This window comes from Rhamphochromis longiceps, linkage group LG5 (assembly GCF_057381845.1).
Source record: "Rhamphochromis longiceps isolate RC_006_pf linkage group LG5, R_longiceps_female_GT1.1, whole genome shotgun sequence".
Lineage (NCBI taxonomy): Eukaryota > Metazoa > Chordata > Actinopteri > Cichliformes > Cichlidae > Rhamphochromis > Rhamphochromis longiceps.
The window spans coordinates 35,740,480-35,767,236 of record NC_140561.1 but is presented as its reverse complement, the minus strand read 5'-3'; the positions used below and the strand labels follow the sequence as shown (position 1 = coordinate 35,767,236).

General features: G+C 39.6%; 1 protein-coding gene across 3 annotated transcripts in view; it reads left to right on the top strand.

The window, feature by feature from the left end:
* asic1b (acid-sensing (proton-gated) ion channel 1b) overlaps positions 1–26,757 on the top strand; it is a 215,800-nt gene that overhangs the window by 167,579 nt on the left and 21,464 nt on the right. For 2 of the 3 annotated variants that reach the window (XM_085407442.1, XM_085407440.1), the window contains 2 exons: positions 15,917–16,067; positions 22,896–23,023. In XM_085407442.1, the coding sequence (XP_085263568.1) occupies positions 15,917–16,067; positions 22,896–23,023 (279 nt within the window). Of the gene's footprint in view, positions 1–7,262; positions 7,999–15,916; positions 16,068–22,895; positions 23,024–26,757 lie in introns of those variants that run through there. The other variant, XM_085407441.1, reaches the window with a different exon arrangement.

The following is a 26,757-nucleotide window of genomic DNA, read 5'->3' as shown; positions in this document are numbered from 1 at the left end:
CCTTGTCTTTTTGCAAGAAGTTTGACTCTACGCATGTCTAAGTCCTGGCTAGTCAGCTCCACCCTGGACCCAGGATGACAGTTTGATTAAATGCCAAGGGCCTCAACACCCCAGTGCTCTCACAAACACACCTTCTGCCACAGGCACATGCGGTCAGACACACAGTAGACCCCAAAGCTTTATTTACCCCAGCATCCACATGACACATGCAATATTCATGTTCCTCCTTTCACTTTTCAAAGAAAAAATAAATGAAAAGTCTTAGGAGCTGAAATTCCACTGCACAGACTCATTCAACAGACAGTTCCTCTAATGCAACTGGATATATGTATATAAATATGTTTATAGGTTGATGCATAACAGTTCACTTGATATACAGCATATGACGGTATTACATTATGCTGCAGATTGTTTCTCCTACTCTTTTCCCAGCCCATCCCAGTCTCCAGAACTCTCCGACATAGCCCATCAACCACACAGATGGACAAAATTACTCCAAAAAGATATACAGATAAATGTATGCGCTCAATATCCATAAATCCACAAACAGATTTAGCTAAATACAAATATACCAGTGTACATGTACCACCAGTCTGGAGTGTTTGCAGAGCAGGAAACCTTTTTGCATGCCGGCATGCAAGTATCTGCAGTGTCTGTGCATAATCGAAATTCGCCTACTTAATTACTGGTACTTGTGCATGTAGAGTACACGTGACCTTGGAAAATTGTCATATTTACATGCAAAGTGGCTATAAAGTAGAGAATAGTGAAAATACATAGAAAAATGCACTATCTATCTGCACTCATGTATATATCTTTCTACGTAGCACTCTTAATTCTTATTCTCATGTATATATCTCATGTATAGCTCATGCACATATCTTTCTACGTAGCACTTTTAATTCTTATCCCTACTTTTATTTTTTCATGTCTATTTAAGTGCTATTTATGACACTATGTTTGCACTGAAGCACCGCAGCAATTTCCTAATGTTGTAAACCTGCTCAACATTTGGCAATAAACCCCTTTGATTCTGATTCTGATTCTGAAAAAATAATAAAACAGTGATATCTACAACCCTGATTTCAAAAATGTTGAGACAGTGTAAAATGTAAGTAAAAACAGAAAGCGGTGATTTGCAAATCTCATATTTTGTTCACAATAGAGATTCCAGATGCACAAGCTATCAATTCCATAGGCTATAAAGCAACGCTATACTGTCAGAGATGCAGGCTTTTTGAACTGAGCACTGATAACAAGCTCTTTAGTTTTGAGGAGGCAGCCCCCATGTTTTGCAAAAGACTTTCAAGTTTCAGTTTGTCTGACCACAGAACAAGTTTCACTTTTCCTCAGTCAATTTTAAATGAGCTTTGACTCAGAGCAGACGGTGGTGTTGCTACTTCACATTCACATGTGACTTCTTCTTTGCTTCTTAGAGCTTTAACCTGCAGCAAACTGTGTTCACAGACAGTGATTTCTTGCAGTGTTCCCGAGCCCATGCAGTGATTTCCATGACAGAATCATACTTGTTTTTAAAGCAGCGTCACCTGAAGTCCCTGAAGATCACAGGCATCTAGTGTTGATTTTCAGCTTCGTCCTTTGCACACAGAAATTTCTCCAGATTCTCCAAATCGTTTGATGTTATCTATTCAAAGAAACATTGTTCTGAAATTGTCCCAAATTGTTTGCAGATTGGTGAATCTCTGTCCGTATTTACTTCAAGAAACTCTACCTCTTTAAGATGCTCTATTTATACCCAATCATTTCAGTGACCTGTTGGTTAAATTAGATTAGAAATAAGTATGTCACCTCTGGTTAAGCAATTTGGAGGCAAAGTTAGATGTTTTGGACACGTGCAGAGAAGGGATTGTGGACATATTGAACAAAATATCTTGAAGATGGAGCTTCCAGGCAGGAGAAAAAATGAAGACCTCAGATGGGGTTCCTGGATTTACTAAAGGAGGACATGCAGAGGGTTGATGTGATAGAAGAGGAAGTTAGGGAAAGCGTGAGATGGACGTAGATTAGGTGTTCATCTCCTGCTTTGTAAACAGGCTTTCCAGTGCAGCTTGTTTAGGGGTCACCACACTGAGGAGGGAGCAGCCAAAAGAATAAGAAGAAAAAGAAGTTTAGAAGAAGAAAAAGAAGGTTACAGACACGTTCTCAGTTAACCTAAGGAGTTGCAATATGTTCCCCCAGCTGTTTCTATTCAATACCACTTACTTTCTAGCCTTTTGGTTGTGCATCACAACTTTCATAAGACATGCTGCTGATGTAAAATACCAAATAGGCTACTGTTTTTATGCATAGTAAAATGTCTCAATTTAAACGTCCTATTGTAAAGAAAATATGGGATTATGAGATTTGCAAATCATTGCTGTTTGTATTCGCATTTCACCCAGCTTCTCAATATTTTCAGAATTGGGTTCATAAAAAGGCATCTCCAGTGCCAGGGTTAATGCTCTTTCTTGCAATGTTAAAGAATGGCCGGGATCCCTCTTTTGATCTGGAAAATATTTAGTACAGGGTGTGTTTATTCATCACCTCTCTGCCAATTTTCTAATAATCAGCCTTGTAGTTTTATCGTAATCCTCCTCCTGCATAGAGACAAGCGGACAGCTCTGAAAACATATTTCCGCCTCAACACTGTCGTGGTGCATAAACAAAAATGAAATTACTTGCATATGTATAAAGCTGTATATAAATGCAGTAAAAGTCAGAAATATCTAGAACATAGTACTCTGATGTTAATGAACTTCATTTGCGCCATAGGTTTGACAACCAGAGTTCGTGGCACTAATAAAATACATCATGCATTTCAGCCTTGAGCATGTCACACACTGCATGTCAAAAGGTGTAATCCCCTCTGGTTCGCTAAAGTGAATGATAAGGTGTGACGTCAAGTAACAGCTATTAGGTTTCCATGCTTGTCAGTGGCTTTTCATTCATCTCCAGTTGGATTTTCAGCATTCGCTGCCTCAGTGGCCTCACTGATTGAAACTGAACTCTTTTTCTCATTTAGAGGAACTGTCAAAGCAAAAATCCATCCTAAGAACAGCTATGTACTGATTATTCTTATTCACATTAGCTCCCTCCCATCAAGCAACTAATAATCTGTGGTGCCTAATAGGCTGTGATGGAAATTCATGACACCAGTTTGCAATGAATACTGACATTTGTGGACTGAGACAGTTCCTGTAATTACACCCCTTTTTGTTTCTGTGTAATGGTGCTGACAGGTCTGAACTCGAGAGAGCATCCATTAATGTACACGACTGGCTAAGAATGGTCCGCATCAGATTTATGTTTATCAGCCCTGTGACTTCACAAGAAGAAAGATACGCAATCACAAAAGTGGTTGAGCTGTCTGAGTAACGTTGTGCATGTGTTTCTTTTAAAAAGAGTATTGAAGTGTCTGAACTCTTTCTTTTTTGAAGCAATAAAAAAGCAGCATTTTTATAGTTAAACTTCTGCCGTGTGGGTATTCACAACTATAAAATCGATATTCTTTCAGCAAAGTCTGCATTTTTCTTGCCAATACTAATCAAAGAAACTGCTCTTTATGGGATTTCTTCTTATTCAGTCTTGACAGTATCTCCCTTTTTGTCCAGTGATAAATTTATATTCTCTTTTGTTTTACACCAAACAGTCCATTAGGATATTTGTTCATGTCACAGATGCTTTAGTATGAATAGCAATAATATGTGGCCAGAGTTTCCTGATAAATATCCCTGTTTGGTTTCATAATGGGTTCATTAGTGAAAGTCTAACAGCGTCTTCAGAGCAGCATGCATTTGTTATTCTGTTGTTGTTGTTACACTTGCTTTGGGATTGTGTTTCTGTGTCAAGCAAGTACATCATTATCCCTTCACCCAGACGGATTAGTTTGTTGCTCAGAGCCTCTCCTCCGATATGTCTCTCTTGATGAGCTGACTGGGGAAACAGGGTTGAACAAATGCTGTTAAATGCCACAAGTGTCAGGATCCCTCTCCTGAGAGTTCTGATGCGCCGCCCACCATGTTATTAATATAAGTAACAGATAATCTGTAGTCATCCTCTATTTTTAAGCTCAACCTGAATATGTTTCTGTTCATGACTGGACCAGAAAAAAATGATTTTATGTCCTTTATTTCCTTTTACAGCCATGCCAACTGCATTCACTCAGGCACATCTTGATCACTTCAGTGTAACTCCTGACTACTGCGTGTGGTGGTGGAATCTCACTGAGAAGGCACCACGTACCCGTACTTGAGCAGCCATTCCCTGCGATACCCTCACTCGTTAAAACATAAGTAATCTCCTCGGTAGAAGGCCTGATTATCCTCTGAGGGGACATTAGAAGTCACGTGTGCTGCATTAACGACAAGAGAGAATGACAGTAAAAACTATGAGTAAGCAGGTGGGATCCTGAATGAATCCAGGAAACATAGAGTGAGGGTTGGTGGTTGCCTGATTTCATCCTTTCTTCCTTGCCATTTGTGAATTTTCTGTCATGTACACTAAAGTATGCCCTAATGTAGACAGACATTCAACACAGTCACAAAGACATAAAGGAAGCTTTGTAGCCCTATCAAGTACACCTATGAAAGAAGTAATGTGCCCATGTGGCGAGGCAGAAATGGGCCAAAATGAGCTTATGAGCCCCTTTAACTTCCCTGTTTATCCCACTCTGTATGCTGCACGTAGCTTTTCAAAGCCAGAATACTGCCTGGTATATTGTGTGGTAATTTAATTAAAATTACCTTAGCAATATGCAACAGAAAACACAAACATAAAATTAATCGTCAGACAATAACACAGTGAAATTAATCTGTGCTTAGAGACAGAGTGATTCAACTCTCAGAGCAACTCTCTGTCTCTTCTCCACTGTGCTGCTCATTCGCCCTGTTTCCCTGTAGCATGGAGATAAAGTTTGTTGTGCATGGGAGAAGAAACAATACAAACTATTAATATGAGGCTTTTCTCCCCAAAACCAGTAGCCTCAGACTCTTTATTGTCATAATATTAAAGAAAAAGTTGCAAATGTGTACATTTACAAACTCCTTAACCATGACATTTTGGTATTTTTACTAACATTTAAGATGTACTTTGTACAATTTAATCTACTATTACACTTTATTTCACAGGCTCTTTATACATTTACATAACGCACAGGACGTTTGGTCAAAGCACTGTGTATGTGATACCAGAGTGAGAGTCGGGACAAATCGTTTACATTTTCAATTCAATTTAATACAGTTTTATTTAAATACCAACAAATCACAGGAACAGTTGCCTCAAGGCACTTTTCATTGTAAGGTAAAGGTAAACAATAATACATAAAAAACAAAGAAAACCCCAACACACTGATGACCCCGTGTGACCAAACGCTTTGGTGAAAGCGGAAAGAAAAAACTCTCTTTTAACAGGAAGAAACCACTGGCAGAACCAGGCTCAGGGAGGGGCGAACATCTGCCACAACTGGTTGGGAGTATATATTTCAAAGTATAACATTACTCAGAGTAAATGACTTTCAGAATCTCTTGTACTTTTCAGGTACTGAAAACAGAGTTTTTGAAGCTCTTGCTTAGTTTCCCTATATCTCCCGGAGACAGTCAAGCAAATGTTTAATGATTTATAGCTTACAACACAAATTACAACCATAGCCATAACCTGGCATATCGATCAACCAATGAATGTTTGCCTTAAGGAGTTTGTAAAGGAGTGTGTTTTAACCAAACCAAAAACTAAAGTCAGTCTAAGAATATCGGTTCTACATGGTTCAAACGCAGCCGTCTTTTAGATATCGCACTACACAGCATTTCCACTGTTGTGTCTGCACTACTCTGAGCATGCAGTGATGAATTATTACCAACAACGTTCTACTTCTTCAAAAAAAGTGAGAGAGAGAGAGAGAGAGAGAGAGAGATAGATAGATAGATAGATAGATAGATAGATAGATAGATAGATAGATAGATAGATAGATAGCCCTTAACTGTTGGCTCTTTTCCAATCTCATTGTCTTGCCTCGTGTTATTCCCTGACTTTCCGGTCATTGTGTTCCCGGATTACAGCAATTACCAAAGTTTCAAGAAACCTTGATTTATTCCTTAGATCATATAGAGTGACAAGGCAAGTACTCCACATTCAAGCTTTCTCTCTCCTGTCATTCACACCATCTCCTTCTCAGCTCCGTTTCCTTTGCAGTCACGCAGTAGCCTGAGCAATACACACATGCACACTGTCTACAACAAGAAGCACGCAGATTGAATCAGACCTGCAGTGTCCAGCTTTTACTTGGGGTTGGAACACTCTGTGATGGTGATCAACCAAGCATAAACCACCACTTAACCAGCACCCCCGAGAGGGAGATTGTTTTCGCAAAACACTTTGTCAATGGTGCATTCAAGCATCATGCTCTAGCTTGAAACAGGTTCCCCTCATCACAGTCAAACTGGGGCACCGCAGGGTCAGAAAAAACATTAAATGCTGCTTTGGCTTGTTGGGACTTCGGGAGATGCTTTGAAGACTTGCAACATGATTTCCATTCATTTACCAGCAGCACCTTGACCTTTTTTTGTCTTCTCATCTTTGACCGAATCACTTCAGAGAAATGACATTCAAGAATGTCAACCTGTTTACTTACAGCTGAGTGAGAGACAAAAAAGTTACAGAAGTCTCCGTTTACTATGAATCTGCCTTGTTTAAAATTCAACTGGTGGGACAATAATGAAAGAGAATACAGTCTCTGGAGCCTTACTCTCTGTACTCTGCTCAGTTTTGAGGTAGAACACATATTGTAAGGCAGTAGGATTAAGGTGCGTGTGTGCGCGCCTATAGGAGTGTGCGTGCTTCTGTGTGTGCATGACGGGCTTGAAAAGGAAGACAAATGGTCTGTAGCTACTGAGGCCAGTGATTTTATTCATCAAACAGCGCATATTCCAAACCGTGTGCGTTACAAGTGAGGTTAGAGGATGGAAAAGTGAGAATTAAAATAGGGAGGCGGACAGAAAGAATGTGTTTTACCATGTAAGTGCGATTTTAACTAAATCCATTGTCTCGAGGGAAATTCTACAGATTTTTCTCAGAGACTAACTGCTTGTAATTTAGATGAAATAATCCCCTAGACTCCTGTTGCTGCACAGTAGCGCACTAAATCATTCGGAATAACTTCGCTCCCCCCCGGACAAGCTCTGGGAGCGCTGTGAGGCTGACAAAATACTCCCCCATCACCGCCACAAGCTGCTGTTCAGTGCCAGAAAAGACTGAGTGGAGCTGCGTGCGTTTCACTCTCTCTCTCTTCAAAGTCTCTGACAAACAGCAGCCATCGGAGAGCGCAGAGGCGATTTTAGGCGCATTCTCTGTGACCACAGCGGGACCGATGTTGAAAGCGCGCACCAGCCTTCCTCCAAAATGTGCCAGTGCGGCTCATCTGGATCGAAACCCAGACCGGGCTCTCTTGCCGAAGCCGGGAAGCTCTTCTTGAAACACACCACTTTGCACGGCTTAAGACACATCTTCCTCAGCGGCTCCTACCCCCGAAGAGTCGCGTGGTTGCTGGCGTTCCTGGCTGCCTTGGGTCTGCTCTTCACCTGGTCCTCAAACAGAGTGCGGTACCTCCTCTCGTCACCCGTGTACACCAAGGCGCACATGGTGTACGCCAAGCGACTCGTTTTCCCCGCTGTCACCATTTGTAACCAGAACCTCCTTCTGCCGCGGCGCATGAAGAAGACTGACATATTCAGCGCGGGGAAGTGGCTGGGACTTCTGGGGATGAACGGGCAGGTCTCCCCCGCTGCGAGAGAGGCGCTTACCCCTTTGCGGGGCGACAGCGCAGAGGGCGAGCCGCCCTGGTCCCCGCTGTCTCGGATTTTGGACTTCAACCACTTCCTTCCTCCTCCCCGGGAGTCCGAGCCGTCCATGAGACAGCTGCTGGACCGGCTGGGACACCAACTGGAGGAGATGTTGTTGTATTGTCGGTACCAGGGAGAGCTCTGCGGGCCTCGCAATTTTAGCACTGTGAGTGTTTTGCCAAAGTTATTTTATTTTATTTTTTTATAAGTGAACCGCACTCCTCCCCAACAGGTTGATGCCGTTTTTAGAGATGGATGCAGGTTTGGGGATTATTAGGCTGAGTGAAATGTTTATTGTCTGATCGAATCTTACATGTGGCACAAGAATAGGTATCACTCTACGAAATTAATTCACTTTGAAGTCACGCAATTACAAGAATGCACAACACGCATTCCTCCGCACTGTTGCTTGGTGATGTGCCCCAGTAGTTCAATTAACTCTCCCTCTCTCCACGTCTTAAGCTCTATCCATCTACGCCACTGTTATATTTATGTGGACTTACGCAGCATCCCACTCTTTTTCTGGTCAGTAATTATTCTGACTGTATCTGAATTCATAAATATATTTCTGTAATAGTTCTGCATTAATGCCCCTAAACAGGCTTGACAAGATTTGAAGTGATGGTTTTATATTTGCATTTCTGCCTCCCTTGTTTAAACAAACTTATATTTCTGTCACTTTCATAAATTACTGAATTTCTCTTGTAAATTCCACAGGAACAATAGCAAAAGATTTAAAAAATAATTCAGTGGAGATGTTTGCAAAATCCAGTAACCTTCAGTGTTGGCCACGTGGTCTGGATTGATCCCTCCTTTGTCGTCCATTACTTCTGGATCAATGTGTATACACTTCTAGACCAATCTGCCCCTAATGAAGACTTTTGATTCATTTAGGAACATTTTACAACACTCACTGACAAAGTGATAGAGTGCAGTTAACGTTGGCCTCAATGGTAATCTGCAGCCCCATTGATTGCATTCCATCATCATGTGGAGAGCAATGTAAAAGCCAAGTGCTGCTCTCTCTCCCACCTCATTACACAAATTTGTTTTCAGTTAAATAGATTTTGTTATGGTGTTAGAAACACAGTTTGATGTCAAGAAGGCTCCTCTGCTATTTGCAGCAGGCATGATGACTAAGGATTATTTTATCTTTTAGGAAAATGTATAATTTGAAACTCCTTGCCTTGATGGCAGCCCTCAGTCTGTGTCATCAAACCATATCCACAAATAATGCATCAAAAACTGCTTTTTTCATCTCCAATTTACAAAGCAACAGAGCCAGAAAAACAAAAACGTTATCACAGTCAAACACATTTCTTCATAACATCATCTCTAATGTTGTATTAAGTGGGGTAGGGTCTAACCGAGAACAACTTAATTTACAGATATGCATAATAGCAAAGTCTGTGTTTTGGGGGCAAGTGCTACTCCACTGATAATCAATGATGATCTCCTTGGCTTCTGGGCAGGCAAGACAAGCTGTCAGCGTGAGTCAGACCAATAGAGTCAGTCACACTTGAGAAGCGAGGTGTGGAGGACGAAGGCGAGTCTGTCTACATAGACTTTGAGGATGTATTGACTTTTGTGCAAGAACCCCCTGTGATGTTGGGTCTCTCTTGAAGCTCTATAAATATGGTCCACTGGCCTCAGCAATCTATCCTTCCCTCCGTTCGTCTTTATCCGTGCTTCACCAACACACATGCTTAATTCTCAGGCCTGTCTCTCTTCACTTGTGGGTCACAGACATTGATTTCTATTTAAGAAGTTGACCTAAGAACGAGATGGCAGCCTGGGCACCTCCTGCGCGCTCCACTGACTGATGACTCCCTGCCCAGTTTTTCTTAAATCTTACTGGGAAGTCTGTGTATTTAAAGGTGTATTTGGTTTGCCGATCATCAGTGAAACGTTAAGTCAACATTAACCGATGAATTAATGACTTGCGAGCAGCAATATAAGCAGTAAACAAAATATTTACACATTATCACCTTATGAATTTGTAAGCAAGCTGTTAGTTATTAGCAAACAGCGGCCTTTTTATATCTCCAGCCAACATCGCGTAACATTAGGATTCATTCTGAGACATGTTTCCGTCCACTTTCTTCTTTGGTCAACTGTGTTTACCAGTTAGTTGTTTCTTTTGTGTTTGTGCAGTACCTGCCCAGCATCAAACAAAGCAATCTTTTTTTTTCTGATAACAGACCCCTGCTGTGTCTGGAGAGAATGCTAGTGGAAGCAGTGACAATAAACCAAAAGATCTTAGACCAAAACAGCTTTTATATTCATTCCTGCACCTTCTACAACATCACCAGCAATAGCATCATTATTCTAAAAGGCATGCAAATGGGCTTTTTTTTTATTTAAAATGAGTTACTTTGATGCTTCCTAATTGGAAAACTTTCTGTGTTGTTCCACTTTAACCCACACCTGTTTTCTTCTAACTAGTCAGAGACAAATTGGGAGCAATGAGCAAAGTTGCCATTTGTAAAGGTGACAGAACAAAAACCTGGCAAGATCCATTTAGATCCTAAGCACCTCTAAGGCTCCCCTTCTAGGCTGACTTGAATAAAAGCTGAGCTCATTCTTGACCTTGGAAACAGTTGTCTTGTTTTTCAAAGTCCGATAAATAGATTCTGTGGGTTCTCATCTGCTGCTGTGCAGAACTCGATATGGAGGTTGTTTTTAAGAGATTTTAGAAGTGAAACATTCCGTCTTTGTTGGGGCTCATTTTGAAGTCTTCATTTATACGCATGGTGCATTTTGTCTGTCGTGTTAAATTGTATTATATAAAGCATATAAAGCAAAGTAAACTGCCATGCGTCATTATAAACTTGCTAATTCTTGTGTTCGTTGCACAGAGTGAAGCTCAGCATAGATAATCGTTCCTAGGTGTGTGTGTGTTTTTCTAACTGTCATAAAATAACACACTTGTTGTACTCAGCTCTGATTTTGATATGAATGGAGGAGGAGGAAAGTGGTTCCCTGGCAACTTTAGGGAACAGCTTGTGCATCCTTTTCACATTGTCATGTGAAGGATAGCCGAGGGCCATCTCAACAGTCTCAGGCTGTCTCTCTGTGAATTATTTATCGAAGAGAAAGACGGTGACATTTCAACACCATGTGTGAACGAGACAGAGTGATGTCTCTCTCAGTGTTTTCTCCCATAGGTGGGATCGATTTAAATATTTGTATTCTGTGTTTACAAGTTAACAAGATCTGGCAGTTCTCACTTTAAATGCAATGTATGGGGCACAGTGCTCAATGGAGCAAAAACCAAAAGCGGCGCAGGATTTACCTTCAAGGGAAAAGCTGCTTAGGCAATCCAAATGTTTCACCTTCCTTAATGCTAAATGTATTGGAGCAAATAAAGGTTAACGGCAACAAGTTTCAAACATTCACGATCACTGTGCAGGGTCATTAATTACCAGCTTTATCCCTGCGCTACATCTAGAATTAATTCATTTAAAGCTTATCTTTAAATATTATTAACAGGATTTTGTTTCTGCCTCAGGTATAAAGGTTGCACTTTTCCAGAATATTAAGAAGCTCGTGCTAAACGGTAAGGACGCATTTGAGAAATCTTAACGCAAAAACCAAGGCGCGAGAGACAGACATGAAGAAGCATGTTCTGACTAAGCTCAAACATCAGCTCAAATGAAACACAATGAAGATCCTGACTCCCCAAGGTCATCACTGGCACCCACTTCTGCTGCTCTTCACTCAAAGCAGCGAGCACAATCTCCTGGTTACCACAGCAACTCTGACTACAGGCCTCCTGTAGTCAGTCACCACATTACCAACACATACACACAGATGGTGAGAAGGGGTGGCTGCACAGTACACGAAAATACTGTACACACTAATTTGAGCGTAGTCATTCATATTCTCGTGCAGATATGTGTGCACGCTTGGGCACATGCACAATGACAAATAAATGTGCTTGCAATTGGAACAATCTTATCGCTGTTTTGTTGATGTCTATCTGCCAAATTCTTTTCTCTGTTCAGGGGGAGCAGCAGTGCCTCGTCTTTTGTTCAAACTTGTCTCCTGAAGAGAGTAGAAAAAGTCATATTGAGATTTAATGGGAAAACTTAGAAATTGTGCTAACAAATCAGTAGCTTGTTTAGATGTAGACAGGTCTGTTAGTTAAATTCTATCAATAATAAAGCAAGCATTTCTTTTTTTTCTGCTTTTTTCCTTTTACCTATTGTTTTACTCAGATATTTTCAGTAGGCGTTTTCTGCCTTTTCCATGTCAAAAGATAAATAGTAATCAGATTTTGGTCAGCGGCATCTCCAGGACTAAGATGGATTTCTAGGGCATTTTATTGATATCCTGCTTCTGAGTCTCAGCACATAGAAAGCGGTTAGGAGCTCTGCTTTTCACTAAGTTTTTCCACTTATGCACTTGAAAGGTCACATCTCATATTGTGTCCGACCATCAGAAGGCCTTTTATTACATTTCATCACTTTGTGTTTTAAAAGCGCCTATATAACCACCCCATAGGGGGTAATCCATTGTGGATTGTGCTCCATTTATTCCACACACTTCAGTGAACAGGATTTACATTACACTAACTTTTCCTCTTTGAGACATGGCGCCAATCTTTTCAGCTCTCTGCATCTGGTGTTTGTGACATATGAATAATCTGTCATGAAGCACTAATGTCTGAGTCACACGTCACCATATAATGAACGCTTTCTTATTTGTTCCCAAGATCCATGCAATACATTCAGAAGAAAGGAAGCAGCAACACTTTTAAGCAGCCTCAGTATGAAAAAACGTGCAAATTCTCTTTTTCCTGACACTGAATTCTTATCTCGACTGTTTTCCGTGAGAACTTTGTTTGGGCCCAGAGTCGAGGACAAAGGAAAGAGATTTATTTCATTCATTATTTCTCCGCACTTCTTATTACTTGACTCCAAACCTCCTCCCTTCCTTGCTGCTACTGCTTCCTCATTTGAATGTCAAAATGTTGAAGGTTAACAGGAACTTAATTGAGAGCTAGCATGCTTTGATACAAGGCTCAAAATCATGTTGCTTGACAACAAAGTAAGGGATGATTGTATTTTGGATCCTAGCCATGGCTTTCCATTTCCTAATGTTTATGATTGGATTACACATCCATTAGTTCACTAGCCGTCTTGTCTTTGCCAGTAGGTCGCAGTTCATTGCTGCACGCAATAGTGCCTCTTTAAATAGATGCGACTGCATGGATCAACTCTTCGCATGTAGTTTGAGGGCAAGTAGTTTGTTTTGACTGCATCATGTTCATTGAACTCTGTGTTGTATCTCTTTGTGTGGCAGAGAAGAGTTTGCTAGATGTCTTTTTTTTTTTTAGATGCTTTTAATCCATTCAGGGGGAAAAAGACTGTATTTTTCATTCAATTGCAAACAAAAACATATATATTCTGAATCTAGCTTTTCAAAAACTCTTTGTCAAATGAATATATTTACATTTTGGACTATGACAAATAACTCTGCTATATGTATATATTTTATACATATTACTTCAAGCCTTGTGCTGAGCACGTCAGCCATCACCATCTTCAGGTGACAAGTGAGTGGTGGTCTTGACTGAGAATCTGAGGAACAATGTTAAAGACTTGTCAGTCACAATGATCCTAACCCAGTGTTCCTTTAACCAAGGGATCTGTGATTTGGAGGGTGGCACGACTCCCAGGTTGAATGCATTCCAGTCAAAGTGGTCAGAAAAGCAAGGGAAAAAAATTGCTTTGCTCCCTAAGATAGTAGATCTATTCATCTATTCCTAGCAATGCAGCAGATCGCCTGTTTTTTTTGTTTTGCTTGCAGTCAAAAACACTGCTGCAGCACATTCACTGATAGTGTCGCGGCCTTTTACGTTCCAAACACCAAAAAAGTCCAAGAAAAGGCCGTGGGTGGCAACGGGAGGTTTGTTTTAGAACGCACTTCTGACTCCATTGTTTAAAAATCATATGCCATTTATTTCGTGGAAAATTATAAACAGAAATCAGCCAACTAACTTCTTAAAACTTAAAATTAAACGAAAGTTAACTTAATTTGCTTTAACAACTTCAGAAGTGGTCAAAAAATCATTTTCTAACCCTCCCGTCTTCCCATCTGACATTTGGCAAACAAAAAACAAAAACCTCTCTACCACACCCATCCAGGGTGCTCTTAATCTCTTGATTAATGGGAGGGTCCATAAGCTAATAAACCAATCACTTTCCAAAAGCTTCTCCAATAAAATTAATTACAAATTTACATAACAAAACTAGGTCAGTATATTCTTACACCTTTAAAGAAAAAACAAAAATGAATACAAATTGCATTTTATAAACATTCAACAAAAATGGCCACAACAGATAGAGTGCAGTCAGTGCTCTGTGTATGGCTTATTTCAGTCACAAATACAGAACACTGGCAGTACAGAAGAAAAGTGTTACAGTTTTGCTACTGTTTACATTCACTGCTGCCATCTTGGATAGAAAAGTTGTAGTTGGTGGGGCTTCTCTGACTTTCCTAGTAGGAAATCCATCTTGAAGGGGCATTCCAATTGAAAACTCCAACTTGCTTCAGGTGAAACACAACATAAAGTCTACCTTCCTAACCGTCCTTATGGGACTTTTTGGCAAACCTCTTGCTGCCTATTAGTAAAAAAAAGTTTAAAGCACACACTTAGAGACTATGATCGTGGGGTGATCGTGGCTCAAGAGTTGGGAGTTCGCCTTGTAATCGGAAGGTTGCTGGTTGCTGGTTCGAGCCCCAGCTCGGACAGTCTCGGTCGTTGTGTCCTTGGGCGAGACACTTCACCCGTTGCCTACTGGTGGTGGTCAGAGGGCCCGGTGGCGCCAGTGTCCGGCAGCCTCGCCTCTGTCAGTGCACCCCAGGGTGGCTGTGGCTACAATGTAGCTTGCCGTCACCAGTGTGTGAATGGGTGGATGACTGGTTGTGTAAAGCGCTTTGGGGTCCATGGGGACTAGTAAAGCGCTATATAAATACAGGCCATTTACCATTTACTATATCCATCTTTTTTGACTGGCTGGCTGTAAATGTTTAATTTTCCATTAACCAGAAAATTTGAGTCAACTAACCTTTTCAATTCGTTAAAACCAACAGAATAATAAAACTGTTCTAAATTTTAAAATAACAGAAATTGTAGTGATGTGCGGATCGATACTGAAATATCGATTCCTCCGATACCAGTCATTTATGCTCTAGAATCGATTCTCACATTAAAATATCGATATTTTAGTAATTTAGGGTGAATTTGAAGTTTATCATTAACAGGAACACAGTGGAAAGAAACTATATCATTCGGATTGTCTACATTGGAAGGAACTACTTCCTCTTCCGCCTTTGAAGGCAAACTGAAGAGGGACAGGGATAGGTGCTGCTAGGGCGAGACAGACGTCTCTCACAGAGTCCTTTAGTGCTGCAGGCAGGCAAGGTGTTCAAATATATTTCTATATGATGAATTCTGCATTATTAAGTGATAACAACATAGTAATCATTATGATGCTATAATTTGAAGTACAATAAAAGATACAATAAATAAAATAAGTTTTTTGTACAAAGTATCGGTATTGGATCAGTATTGTCGATACCACCCAGAATTTTACTTGGTATCGAATCGGAAAGGAAATCAGTGGTATCACACATCACTAAGAAATTGTTGTTTTATCTAAAACAACATATAAAATATCTTTATTTCCTTTTGCAAGATTTACTTTGGTACATTGGCCTGAGAGACTTTTCAGGCCAACACTATCCCATTCTGAAATAAGTCATGTCATATTTACTTGAGCACACACTGTATCATGCAGTACTGAGAGCGACGAGGGCTCATTTTGTCAACAGCATCTCAGCACTTAGACCTCTGAGGTCTCCAGCTGACAGCCTAACAAAAACAGGCTGCAGTAGGTGCATTTCAGCTGCTTTTGAAACAATCCCGTGTGCTGTTACCTTTGCTTCAACTTCTCGAGAATAAATTCATGCAGCTGAAAAATCTGATTTTATTTCATGGTCAGAAATGAGTGTAAGGTTGAAGGTTTGTGGCTATTTATAATAAAAACTAAACTCTGTTTCTCTGTGTATTTCAGATATTCACGCGCTATGGGAAATGCTACACATTTAATTCAGGCAAAGATGGAAAACCGCTGCAGGTGACGACGAAGGGTGGGATGGGCAATGGCCTGGAGCTGATGTTGGATATCCAGCAGGATGAATACTTGCCTGTCTGGGGAGAGACTGGTAAGCTCACCTTGAGGACATTTTATCCCCAGTTTTGAAGCTCTCACCTTGTACCACTGTTAGGGGAACTTTAATTTAAAAAAGACAGATTCATCAGAATCACCTGAAAACAGAAAGTTATTTTCAATGCCGGTGCTCTGAGAAACACCAGAGGGGGGGAAATAACTATCACAGAGATTCTCTTCCAACCTCTAAGGTAAAGATTTGACTAGGCTGTATTGCATTCCCTCTAAGTCTTCTATATGTAACTGTGACAAATAAAATACATTTAGCAAAGGGATTTTATCCAGGTGTGTATCTAAGAAATCCATACAACAAAAACCTCTGATTCGCTTTTAGAAATGTTTTACACATCTTGATTAATAATGAGTGATGAACCTGCAATGCATTGACGCACTGTTTCCCAGATACAGAATAAGGACAGATGAATACTGATCAGGAAGTTTTATTGTGATATAACCGAATGAATAGTCATATAGTCAGCCCACATGAATCAGACAAGCACTTGACTTATACATAACCGATTAAGGCTGAGGGCTCTCCCATTCGGGGTCGAGCCGTCATCAGAAGAGTTGCGTCTCCTCAGTGCTGCTTCAGGTGAAGCAAAACTGATTTTAATTCACCAGCATAGTCTGCTGTGTGTTTGCATCATTATCTTATAGGCACTGGGAAACGACCGTAAAGGAACAGTCCAGTGCGGTCACAGAAACACAATACTCATGATCATTATTAAACATGAAACTTAGAGCAGTACGCCATGATCTGTCCTGATTTAATTGTATTAATATTAAATGCTTTTCATGTAAGATTATTGAATAATTGAAGACTTTTCCGAGAGGCGTGCTGAAAATCAAAGGATGTAATAATTATGCACTTTAATATTATACACTCTACATGCTTTTAATTCTTTGGAATATTCTGTTAGTCTTTCATTATTTTTAACATAGTGTTTAGCTGGTAATCCAAATTCTTTGTTTTTGTAATTATTTAATTTTTTAATTTAATTCAACTTAATTTCCAAATGATATGAATTGGCAGTTGATTGAGTTATACCCATTTGTTAGATGTAGAATGAGGTCAAAAATTTGTTGTAGGCAAAATCAATAATCAGTGAGGAATCTAACGCTGTCTGCTTGCTTGTTTTTTTAAGAGTTAAATATATTGGTTGGGAAATATAGTCAACAAATGCTGTGGAAGACCGAGGGACCTTTATGCTAACTGTTGTTGACAAAAACAGCAAACAAGGCAGGCAAAAAATGCCCTGGGCAATGAAGTAACAGGAGCAGGTGTTTGGGAAAGCTTCCCAACACACACCGGGGCAAAGGATTTATGTTCCTTAAAATCTACTATTTCACACTTACAGACACAAGTAAAGATGAGTGATATGATGTGCATCCTGTAATGCAGATTTGGGGGTTGAAAAAAAGTCATCTGTAGTTACCTTGCAGACTTTACTATAGAGAAAGTTTTTCTTTTGCAGGGAAATACCTCGCAGCTGTAAATAAAAATGTTAAGCTAAGATTTTTTTGACACTCTTGCAAACCACTAAATGAAGATAATAAGGTGAGATAGGTCACTAACAATACTTTCATTCTACTTGATAAACAAAAAAAGATTTAAGCTTGGCAAAATAGGTATTATAATAAGTAGGTGCAGCTGATAGTTTAAAATATGCTCTTTATTCACTTCATATTTGCTGGGTGTTTGAGCGTTTCTACATAATAGAAATACACCTCTCAGGTGTTCAGCAATGCAGGACCGGAAGGAAAAAGACAGAACAGCTGCATTACAGGCAGAATTTACCTCTAAAACGTCTTCACGTACATAGTGATTTTCTACCTTAGCGAATAAAATGCTTTACAATTTTGGCTTCTCATTTCAGACACACATTCATCAGTGGAGGAAAATCCAGGTGCTGGTCTGCCCAGTAGATCTTGGCAGATATTTTGACTAGGGAGAGTACAGGAAACATAAATATGATGGCTCAATTCCATTAAGTGCTCCAGTAAGCACTGAATAGTAACCCAGCATGCACAAAAGCAGGCCCTAACCAAGTGGAATACAGTCAACAATAATACCACTGTGCGTTTTCTACAGGTCGAGCTCTCTGCTGCAAGAAAGATCTGTGGGATTAACTTTCCCAAGACTTCTTAAAACAAAAGAATGAGAGATTGAACCAACAGCTCTATTACATTTATTGTGAGAAATGCATGGGTGATTATTCACAATTACAACTTTATACCAATGGAATGAACAAAGGGTTTGTGCATAATGATTAGTATTCACATGATTTTTTCACACAGCTAAATTATGAATATTAACAAATACATCAAGATGTTAATTTTTGGGACAAAGAAATGTATCTGGTTTTGCCTTGTTACAACGTCACAGCTGACTTTATATGCTTTTATTTGAGAAAAGAAATTTTGCATGAACCGTTCAAGAATGATTTTTATACACAATGCCTAATGTTAATACTTCAGCAGTTCAAAATTAGCGCATTACAATTTTAAATATAAAGAGTCTTTGTTAATATTTGGATGAAAGTTTGCAGCCTGAAGTGTAGAACTCATGGACATCTCCAAATGTTGTGTTTCCTCCCTTGAGTTGCTCCACCAGACCTTTGCTGCAAATAACATTCAGTTGCTGCTTGTTTGTGCTTGTTGTTTCTTCATTCAGTTTTGTATTTAATAATGGAAAAGCACGCTCTGTTGTGTTGAGATCAGGTGGCTGACTTTACCGTTGAACAGTATCTCATTTCTTTACTATAAGAAACTCTTGGGTTGCTTGGGGTCATCCATTTGCACCATGAACCACCGTCTGATCAGTTTTGCAGCATTTGGCTGAACCTCAACAGAAAGTATAGCCCTGTACACTTTAGAATTCGTGCTGCTATTACAATCAAAAGTCACATTGTCAATAAACACTTGTGGCCTGGTTCCACTGGAAGTTATACCAACACGTTAGACAGATGATGCGGTATGCTTTGGATCATGAGTTGTTTCTGGTTCTGGTACAAGTTAACTGTAGTTTCTACAGTTTCTGTAGAAGCTTCGACATCACTTCTACAGAGCTGTCGAAGCTCCTTTATGTCTTTTTTTTGGCAGTCTAATCTTGATCTTGAGTGTAATCAGTGGTTTGCACATTTTTATATTGTATTTCTATTCATGAAGGCGTCATGAAGTGATACACCTGCTGACGCAAAAGTGTTCTTGACTTGATTAGATGTCGTGAAGTTGTTTTTCTTAAAAGTGGAAATAATTTGTGCACTTTAGCTGTCTTCTGTGGTCTTTCGGGCCTTTTGGTGTTGAGCTGGTCAGAGAATTTATTCTATTTAACAGTGCACCAGATTGTGGATTTGGCCACTGTTAAAGTTTTTGTTGTCTCTCACTGTTAGGTTTATTTGCATTTTTTGGTCTAATGATGTCCTCTTTGGGCCTCATATTTTAAAATCACAGTAAAATTACAGTGAAAAGCTATAACATACAATTAAACACTTTTAAATGAATGTCAAATATTATGTCTGCTTTATTTGTCATATAATAGCATGGGAGAAGGCGTCACCTGGATGCTCCCTTGTCAATTGGCCAATTAAATTTGAACCTCTGAAAATGGGGACCTGTGTATAGAAATGGTTGTAATTACTATATATTTGTAGCCAAATATTTTGTAAAATCACCTGAAAAAACCTGAAAGTCTGCACTTCGATCACATATTGATTGTTTGATTTACAATCTATTGCGGTGGTGAGAAGCAAAACCATGTTTGTCCCACACATTATGGAGCAAACTGTATAAAAAATATATAAATATAAGTTGAACAAAAGCTAGTGTCTAACTACCAGTGAAAAACCTCCCAGAATCATGGGAATTATGGATAACAGTCATTTATGTGTGGAGTGGCATCAAAAGGTTTATGGATATTAAAGCTACAACACCCTCCATGTCTTTCATATGATTATTCCATAAAATGTTAGACACACTGGTGTTTGAACCAAACAGTTTACCACAACTTTAAAGCCAGTGTTCTTTACTAAAATAAATAAATCAGATCCGAATCCATGAGCATGCCTCCTAAGTAATGTGGAAATAGCTAATTCTGATTTATTGAACTTAGCGGCCCATGTCCACTGCAAAGACGAGAGAGAAACGGGAGGGGTCAAGTGTCGTCTGCACAAAGAACGCCAGCAGAGCAGCACAAACTCAATCTTCACAGTTGGTATATTGTCAAAAAGGGAATGTACCAGAAGGAGAGAATGTGTAGCAGCTGATCGAACCATGTAACAAAGAAACAGCAGCTTTAGAGATCAAAAAGAATCATCAGATACACCTGAGTTCACAGGCCGTAGGATTAGTGAGTAAAAGTAAAGCGGGCGAGTGACTGAACAATAAGACAGGTAGGATTAAACTAGTTTAAGAAAATGCGCAAAAGATAAAGTGGATGTAAGTGTATTATTTTACAGGTGTAGTTGAACTTGCTTTGATAAAATCAGGGTGTATCAGGCGTACAGGGGAACACGGATGCAAACGTAAGAAACCTTCTTAAAAATCATTTTGTTTTTTCTTTTTTGTTTGTTTTGACTTTTTTCTTCTTTTTTTCTTTGTTAAAAAAGGACTGGAGTGGATCTTTCAGCATGACCAACTACCCAATGGAATAATTTTACCTAGGGGAAAATCAGAGGAGAAAAGCCCTCCAGAGCTCTGACCTAAATCCCATAGAGCACCTATGGGATGTCATGGAGAAAAATGTCAGCCTTGAAAGCTTTTCTGGCTGAAAAATGGAGAGAATTTTGTTACTACAGTTAATTGGTGACTAGCATTTATGTCCAGACAAGGGTGACAAACTAAATACAAAACCACTGAAACTGAAATCTTAGCAAAGCAATTCTCTTTTCTCTTGATTTTAATTTGCTTGAGAAATGGGAATAGAAAACACAGTTTCCACTGACATTTAAAAATTATTGTTGCAGTGAAATTGTGATATTTTTAAGTGTCCAGCAGTTTTTGTGGACCGCTTTAGTTGTCATTTTCAGGGTGTCAGGGGGTGAAGCATATGCTAGAATTCATAAATTAGAGAAAGGTTACTCCCAGGATACAATATCAATCTACAGATAATATACGTGTATGAACGTGTCTGTATAATTTATATGAACACTCATATTAACACCTCTAGGTAAACAAGAGCAGTCAGACTGCAAAGCTCAAACAGGGCTGAAATTGCCTCTACGTTATACATAAATTAAATTTCTGGACCCAGATCCATTGAAATTTGATATGTAATTGTGAAGATATGATGCAGAATATCAGATTTGGCAATGGTAAAGAATCCTTCTAAAAAAAAATAATTTAACCAAGAACTGGATTAATATCAGCCCTTAAAGTTGATCACGCCTAAGTTGGGCCAAGTCCCACTTCTAGTAAATCCATCATGCACGTCCATCCATAATTTTTCAAGTAATTCTACTAAAAAACAGAAAAATAAAGAAGCAGTCAAACAAATCTTTGATGGAGGTAATTAGGAGCTTAACCTTCACTATATCTGCATATCTTCAGACTGTGGGAGGAAATGGGAGCAACAATATGCTTTAATAAGGAAAAAGTTAAATAAATTGAAGTAATTTGAAAATGTGTCTGGTGGCAGCTGTGAAAACACACATATATTTTTTATACTAAAAACTGACAAGGTTATTGTGAGCCTCTCCTGGTTATTGATTTCTGTGCTGAGACATATTATCACATACCTGGCATTATTTCAGAAGAAAGCACAGGCAGTGAAACAATAATGAAGCAACGTATAATACTCGCATTTTGTTCCATACTTTCACCCAATTGTTATTACTTCAGTTGTGTACTGAAGACAGATGTCCACTACTTAAAGTCCTCCTGTTTGCACTCATGCAAACAGGAGCTTGGGTATGACATATACATATATGCTGCTTTAAGCCTCAAGCATTCGTCTAGGCTGCAGCAGCAGCAGAAAATGGCTTTGTGTATCAGAAAAGAAATGTGTAACCGTTAAAGTCTGTGTCTCTTTTTCGAAGCTCTCTTGCCAATTCAAGCCACATTTCAGAGCACTTTAATTGAAAATAGTGAGAAAGCCTAGCACTTAGACGATTATAGCAAGTGACAACTGGAAAGAAAAGGCGGCAGGAAACAGACATCCTACTTTATCCCCAAGCCGGCGCTCAAAGAAGCTAAACCTCTTGAATCCAACCTGCCATCGCCACGATAAGCAGGTCCAGGGTTCTGCAAAAGTATGTTTGCACAAGTATAGGTTTGAATCACCACCTCGCTGTGAGGTTTCCCTGATCTCAGTATCAAAGAGGCCCATCTGGTTCATTTAAAATCTATACAGCAGAGTGCTATAGCAAGACAAGCTGTCAGCTATATTGATTTTCGTTTTATCCTCATCATCAATTATTTATTAATTTTATGCATTCACTCTCGTATGCCCTTGTAGTGCATAAGACTCCTGCGGGGCGTGTATTGTTATCAGCTGGTCTATTTGGGAAGTCCACCTTCTTTATCCTGTCACTTCTCATTCCAATTATTAACTCCTAAAAGTCCACAATGCATTTGTCATCCATGGAAAATCATGGCAATTACGAATTAATAACTCCACTGGGATAGTTCTTTCCTGCTCAGCTGAGACTACAATTTTACGTTTCTCATTTTGTTTTAACTTTCAGCATCTTTTTTTTTTTACTCGTTAGCTGAGCTTTGTCTCCATCTGATTAGTAACAATTGCTGCTGGTTTGATCATGCAGGCCAGTCTGTGCATACAAATCATCATCCTCATTGTAAATGTCGTAATCTCTGTTATCAACAGATGAGACATCGTTTGAAGCAGGGATCAAAGTTCAGATCCACACCCAAGATGAGCCGCCGTTCATAGACCAGCTGGGCTTCGGAGTGGCGCCGGGGTTTCAGACGTTTGTCTCCTGTCAGGAACAACGGGTACGTCCTTGGAAAGATGGCACAAGTGGAACGCTGAAACTACAATAACACACTGTATCGCAGCGTGTTTTGTCAACAAGATGTTGGAGGATAATTTGTTGCAGTTATAAAGAGGCATTATCTGCGAAAAATAATCTGTTGCACTTTCAAAATGATGAAAACATTACTCTGCTTTTCAAATCCCTGAATAATTTAGAGTAGTAATTACTCCTACAGGAAAGGCTGCTAGTCTCCCTGCAAAGAGTACTTCTATGATTTAGAACTTCTTTCATATAGCATGAAACATGGTGCCTTTATTACCCACAATGCAGCTTGAAGCTCTCATGATGAGATTCATTCTACCAGAATGTGGCCTTGAGGCAGAAATGAGTAGCAGAGGACTGAGGTCACCTATTTCTAACAGCCTCAGACATATTTTATTGTCAAACTTCACTTTTCAGTCCTGACATAACGTAAGCAAATTTATGTTTTCACACGTTTTCCAGAAAACAATGCCCTTTCACACATACACTCCGTTCCATTCATCTGACAGGATCTTGACTTTTGAGCTTTTATGACTAAGTTAAAACGAAAATAAAATTTCAATTCAATAAAGGTTGCTGTGCCCTTATTATTAGGACTTTGTGACATTTTCATATCATTTTCAGCATGGCTTATATTTCAACTGCATAAAATTACAGTAGTATATTATGTCTGCATAGGTCTTTCCAGTGTCTTCTTGAGTTGCTCTGCTCACTGACAAATGCCCTAAATAGAAATAGCATGTGCGTAATAATAATTTATCTTAATGACTCTTTCTGCATTTTAGCTTTCTAATAAGCTTTACAATATTTTTACAATCTTTTTAATGTGTCTTCAGTAGTTCTACATCAGATGACAGATCTCTCTTGCAGCCTTTAAGCAAGAGATGCTGTCTCAGCGGCACAAACATACAGACACAGAGTGTGACAGGGAGAGAGACCCTGCTCCTAGTGGCAGTGGAAGAGGGAAGTAAATGTTCCAAAGTGTAGTTACTCATCACTAGAGTCAATGCTCACTGACACAGGTGCAAGAAATCTTTTGCAGTTATCAAAAATACCACACTCGTAATGTGTGACTCTCTCGTCACTGGCTTGGGTTTCTGCAAATGCAGCTATTAGAGCACCAACATTAAAACTAACCCATGTCACTTCAGCAGACTGATGGGAGCTGCAAGTCTTGCATATCACTGAAAAAAGGGCTTTAGATGTGTAAAATTGGGGTAATCAGTATTTATACAATTGCTTGGGCTTATGGTGCCTCCAAAGAGGAGGTGGTGTAAGTGTCTTAGTCAGCATGAAATCAACTTATCTAGTGTAATGGGATTTTGCATGCTGGCCCACATCATCAGTACTGTGTCTTTAGTCACTGAAGATGTTTAATGTCTTTCCACATCAGACATCCCTGCATTGCCCTGGTTACTCCTTTAGGGTTGATCAAGCCCTGGCCCACATCCCAGTAGCACTCGCACTTTACTGCTCACTCTCTTTGATTCAAAACCATCAGGAGGATCTTTCAGCAGCTTCTCAGGCACTGCTGATGGCTCTGCCCTTGTCTGCCTCGTCACTCGTGAGACTGATAGCTTTGCTGAACTTCCTGCTGACAGTCAGTCATTTGAAATTTAAGGTGTGAGTACGAACTGAATAACTTGTACTCACACCTTAAATTTCAAATGAGGGAGGTTAAAATGAATGAATTTCAGACTCTGTGAACTGAAAACTTGCTAGTATTTAGATTGTTGGGAAGAACAGAAATTAAAACAGACACCAAGTTAGACTGCACACATGGCTCAGTGACTGAGGCATCCAGGGAAGTGGAAATGGCTCTGGTATTGCTCAAGGTTTTTGTCAGACCACAGGGATTTGAAATGACAAGACCCACAAGGTAAGCAATGCACTGTCAGCACTATGCTGTGCTGGAGGAAAACTGCTATTCTCTTTTTTAAATGTTTTTTAAGAACATTAAAAAACATTTCTGGGAATGTTTCAGATCAAAGTTTCCCACAAACTCATCAGCAAAGAATGCTTACTTTTTATTTTTCCATCATTAATATGGTGGAGTTTGAAATGCTGATTTGTTAGCCAGAAAGATCTGCCCTGAGCAGGCTGTTCAAGTCTGTGCACTTCTTGGAAGGCTTGGATTTTCCACGCAGTCCTAATAGTTACCCACACGGGGCCTTAACACATATTAAGGAACACAAACTTCCCCCAGCTTGTCGAAGTCGGTTTTGTTGAGTGAAATGAAGTGTAAGTAGGTTATTCCTCTGAACTGTGAATAATTCTGTGGGTGCAATGGCAAGCATGCAGTCAGACAAATCACATAGTCTGGGCCCTAATATGGTTCAGAACCATGCAAAATAAATGGAGAGAGAAAGAAGATTTGATCTCGGTCCTTCCACATCCACACTACTACTAAGTGCGTCCCAGTGTCGGCAGGCTGCAGCAGGATTTTGCATGCTGTGAACGTCGCGTCTGCAGGAGAGTGTCCTTCTTTGTTTTTCTCTATTTCCCCACTAGCTCCATTACTTTTTTCCTCGCCAACAGTCATTACAATTCCTTTAATACAATTCTCCTCTCTTTAATATGATTCTACAATCTCTCCATTCCCCCTTTCTCCCCTCTTTCAGTCTCTATTTATTCATCCCATTGTCTGGCAGGCTCAGTCTTCATTAATCTAATGCAGTTTGCTCCCATTCATTCATCTTCCTGTTTCAGCAGTCCTGTAGTGTAAAGCTGTTGGGGACTTTTCAGCCAGCCAAGCTGTCACTCACCGTGATCTGGCAACAGAATAATCTGCAATATCCTTCTACTTTACATGCAAAGTAAAAAAAAATACAAAATAATTCTCCCAGCATTTCTCCATGCGCCTCCTTTTCTGTCCACAGTCACCCCTGCTTTGTACCTCTTTCTCTCGTGATTTGTTTTCCACTTCGAGGTTTGCTCAGCACACGAAAATATCCTGAAATCTTTTACGCCAGATTTACTTTTGTCCACACTTACAGCAGCTTTTGCTGAGTTTAACCAAAGGGAAATAATGTTGCCACAGAGTGGTTTGAGAAGTCTGAAAAGAGCTTTTGAAAATGCAGGGAAATCAAAATAGCAGACCAATGTACATAAAAGACCCATTTTCAAGTTAAAGAACTCCTTTAAGGGATGTAATCCACGTGACTGTGAATAAATGCAGATACGCCCATTATCGATTATCACATTTTATTATGCTCTGATGGTTTTTAAGTTTAGCTTGACTTTGCGAAGTACCCTTGATGTTAAAATAATCAGAAGAATGATTATATTCTCCTGATTAGGTTAGGTTTTTGTTCGCGCTGTCTATTTTACTTGAGTGCACTGCACTGTATGTGACTACTTATGACTATTGTATGTGCATGCTGAACATCTCCTGGTGTTATTAGTAACCAACTCCAGTTTGTGATACCCGTGGCTGCCTCGTGCCCCCCCCACTACAGATTGTTAGCTGCTGGTCCCTAAATCACAACAGTGGCCTTTAATTTATTGCCATGTGAGCACTCAGTGATGCACTGATTGAACTGATGAGACAGAAACACATACTGCCTTCTTTTTCCTAGTTTCCTACCTCATTTAACGCATCACATTTTTCTCTTCTGTTAGTTAAGGCAGATGAAATGTAAATGAGTACGGCAAATGTTGTGATATAACATGCAAATTACAAAATGCATTCCTCCGGAGGGAATTTAGTTT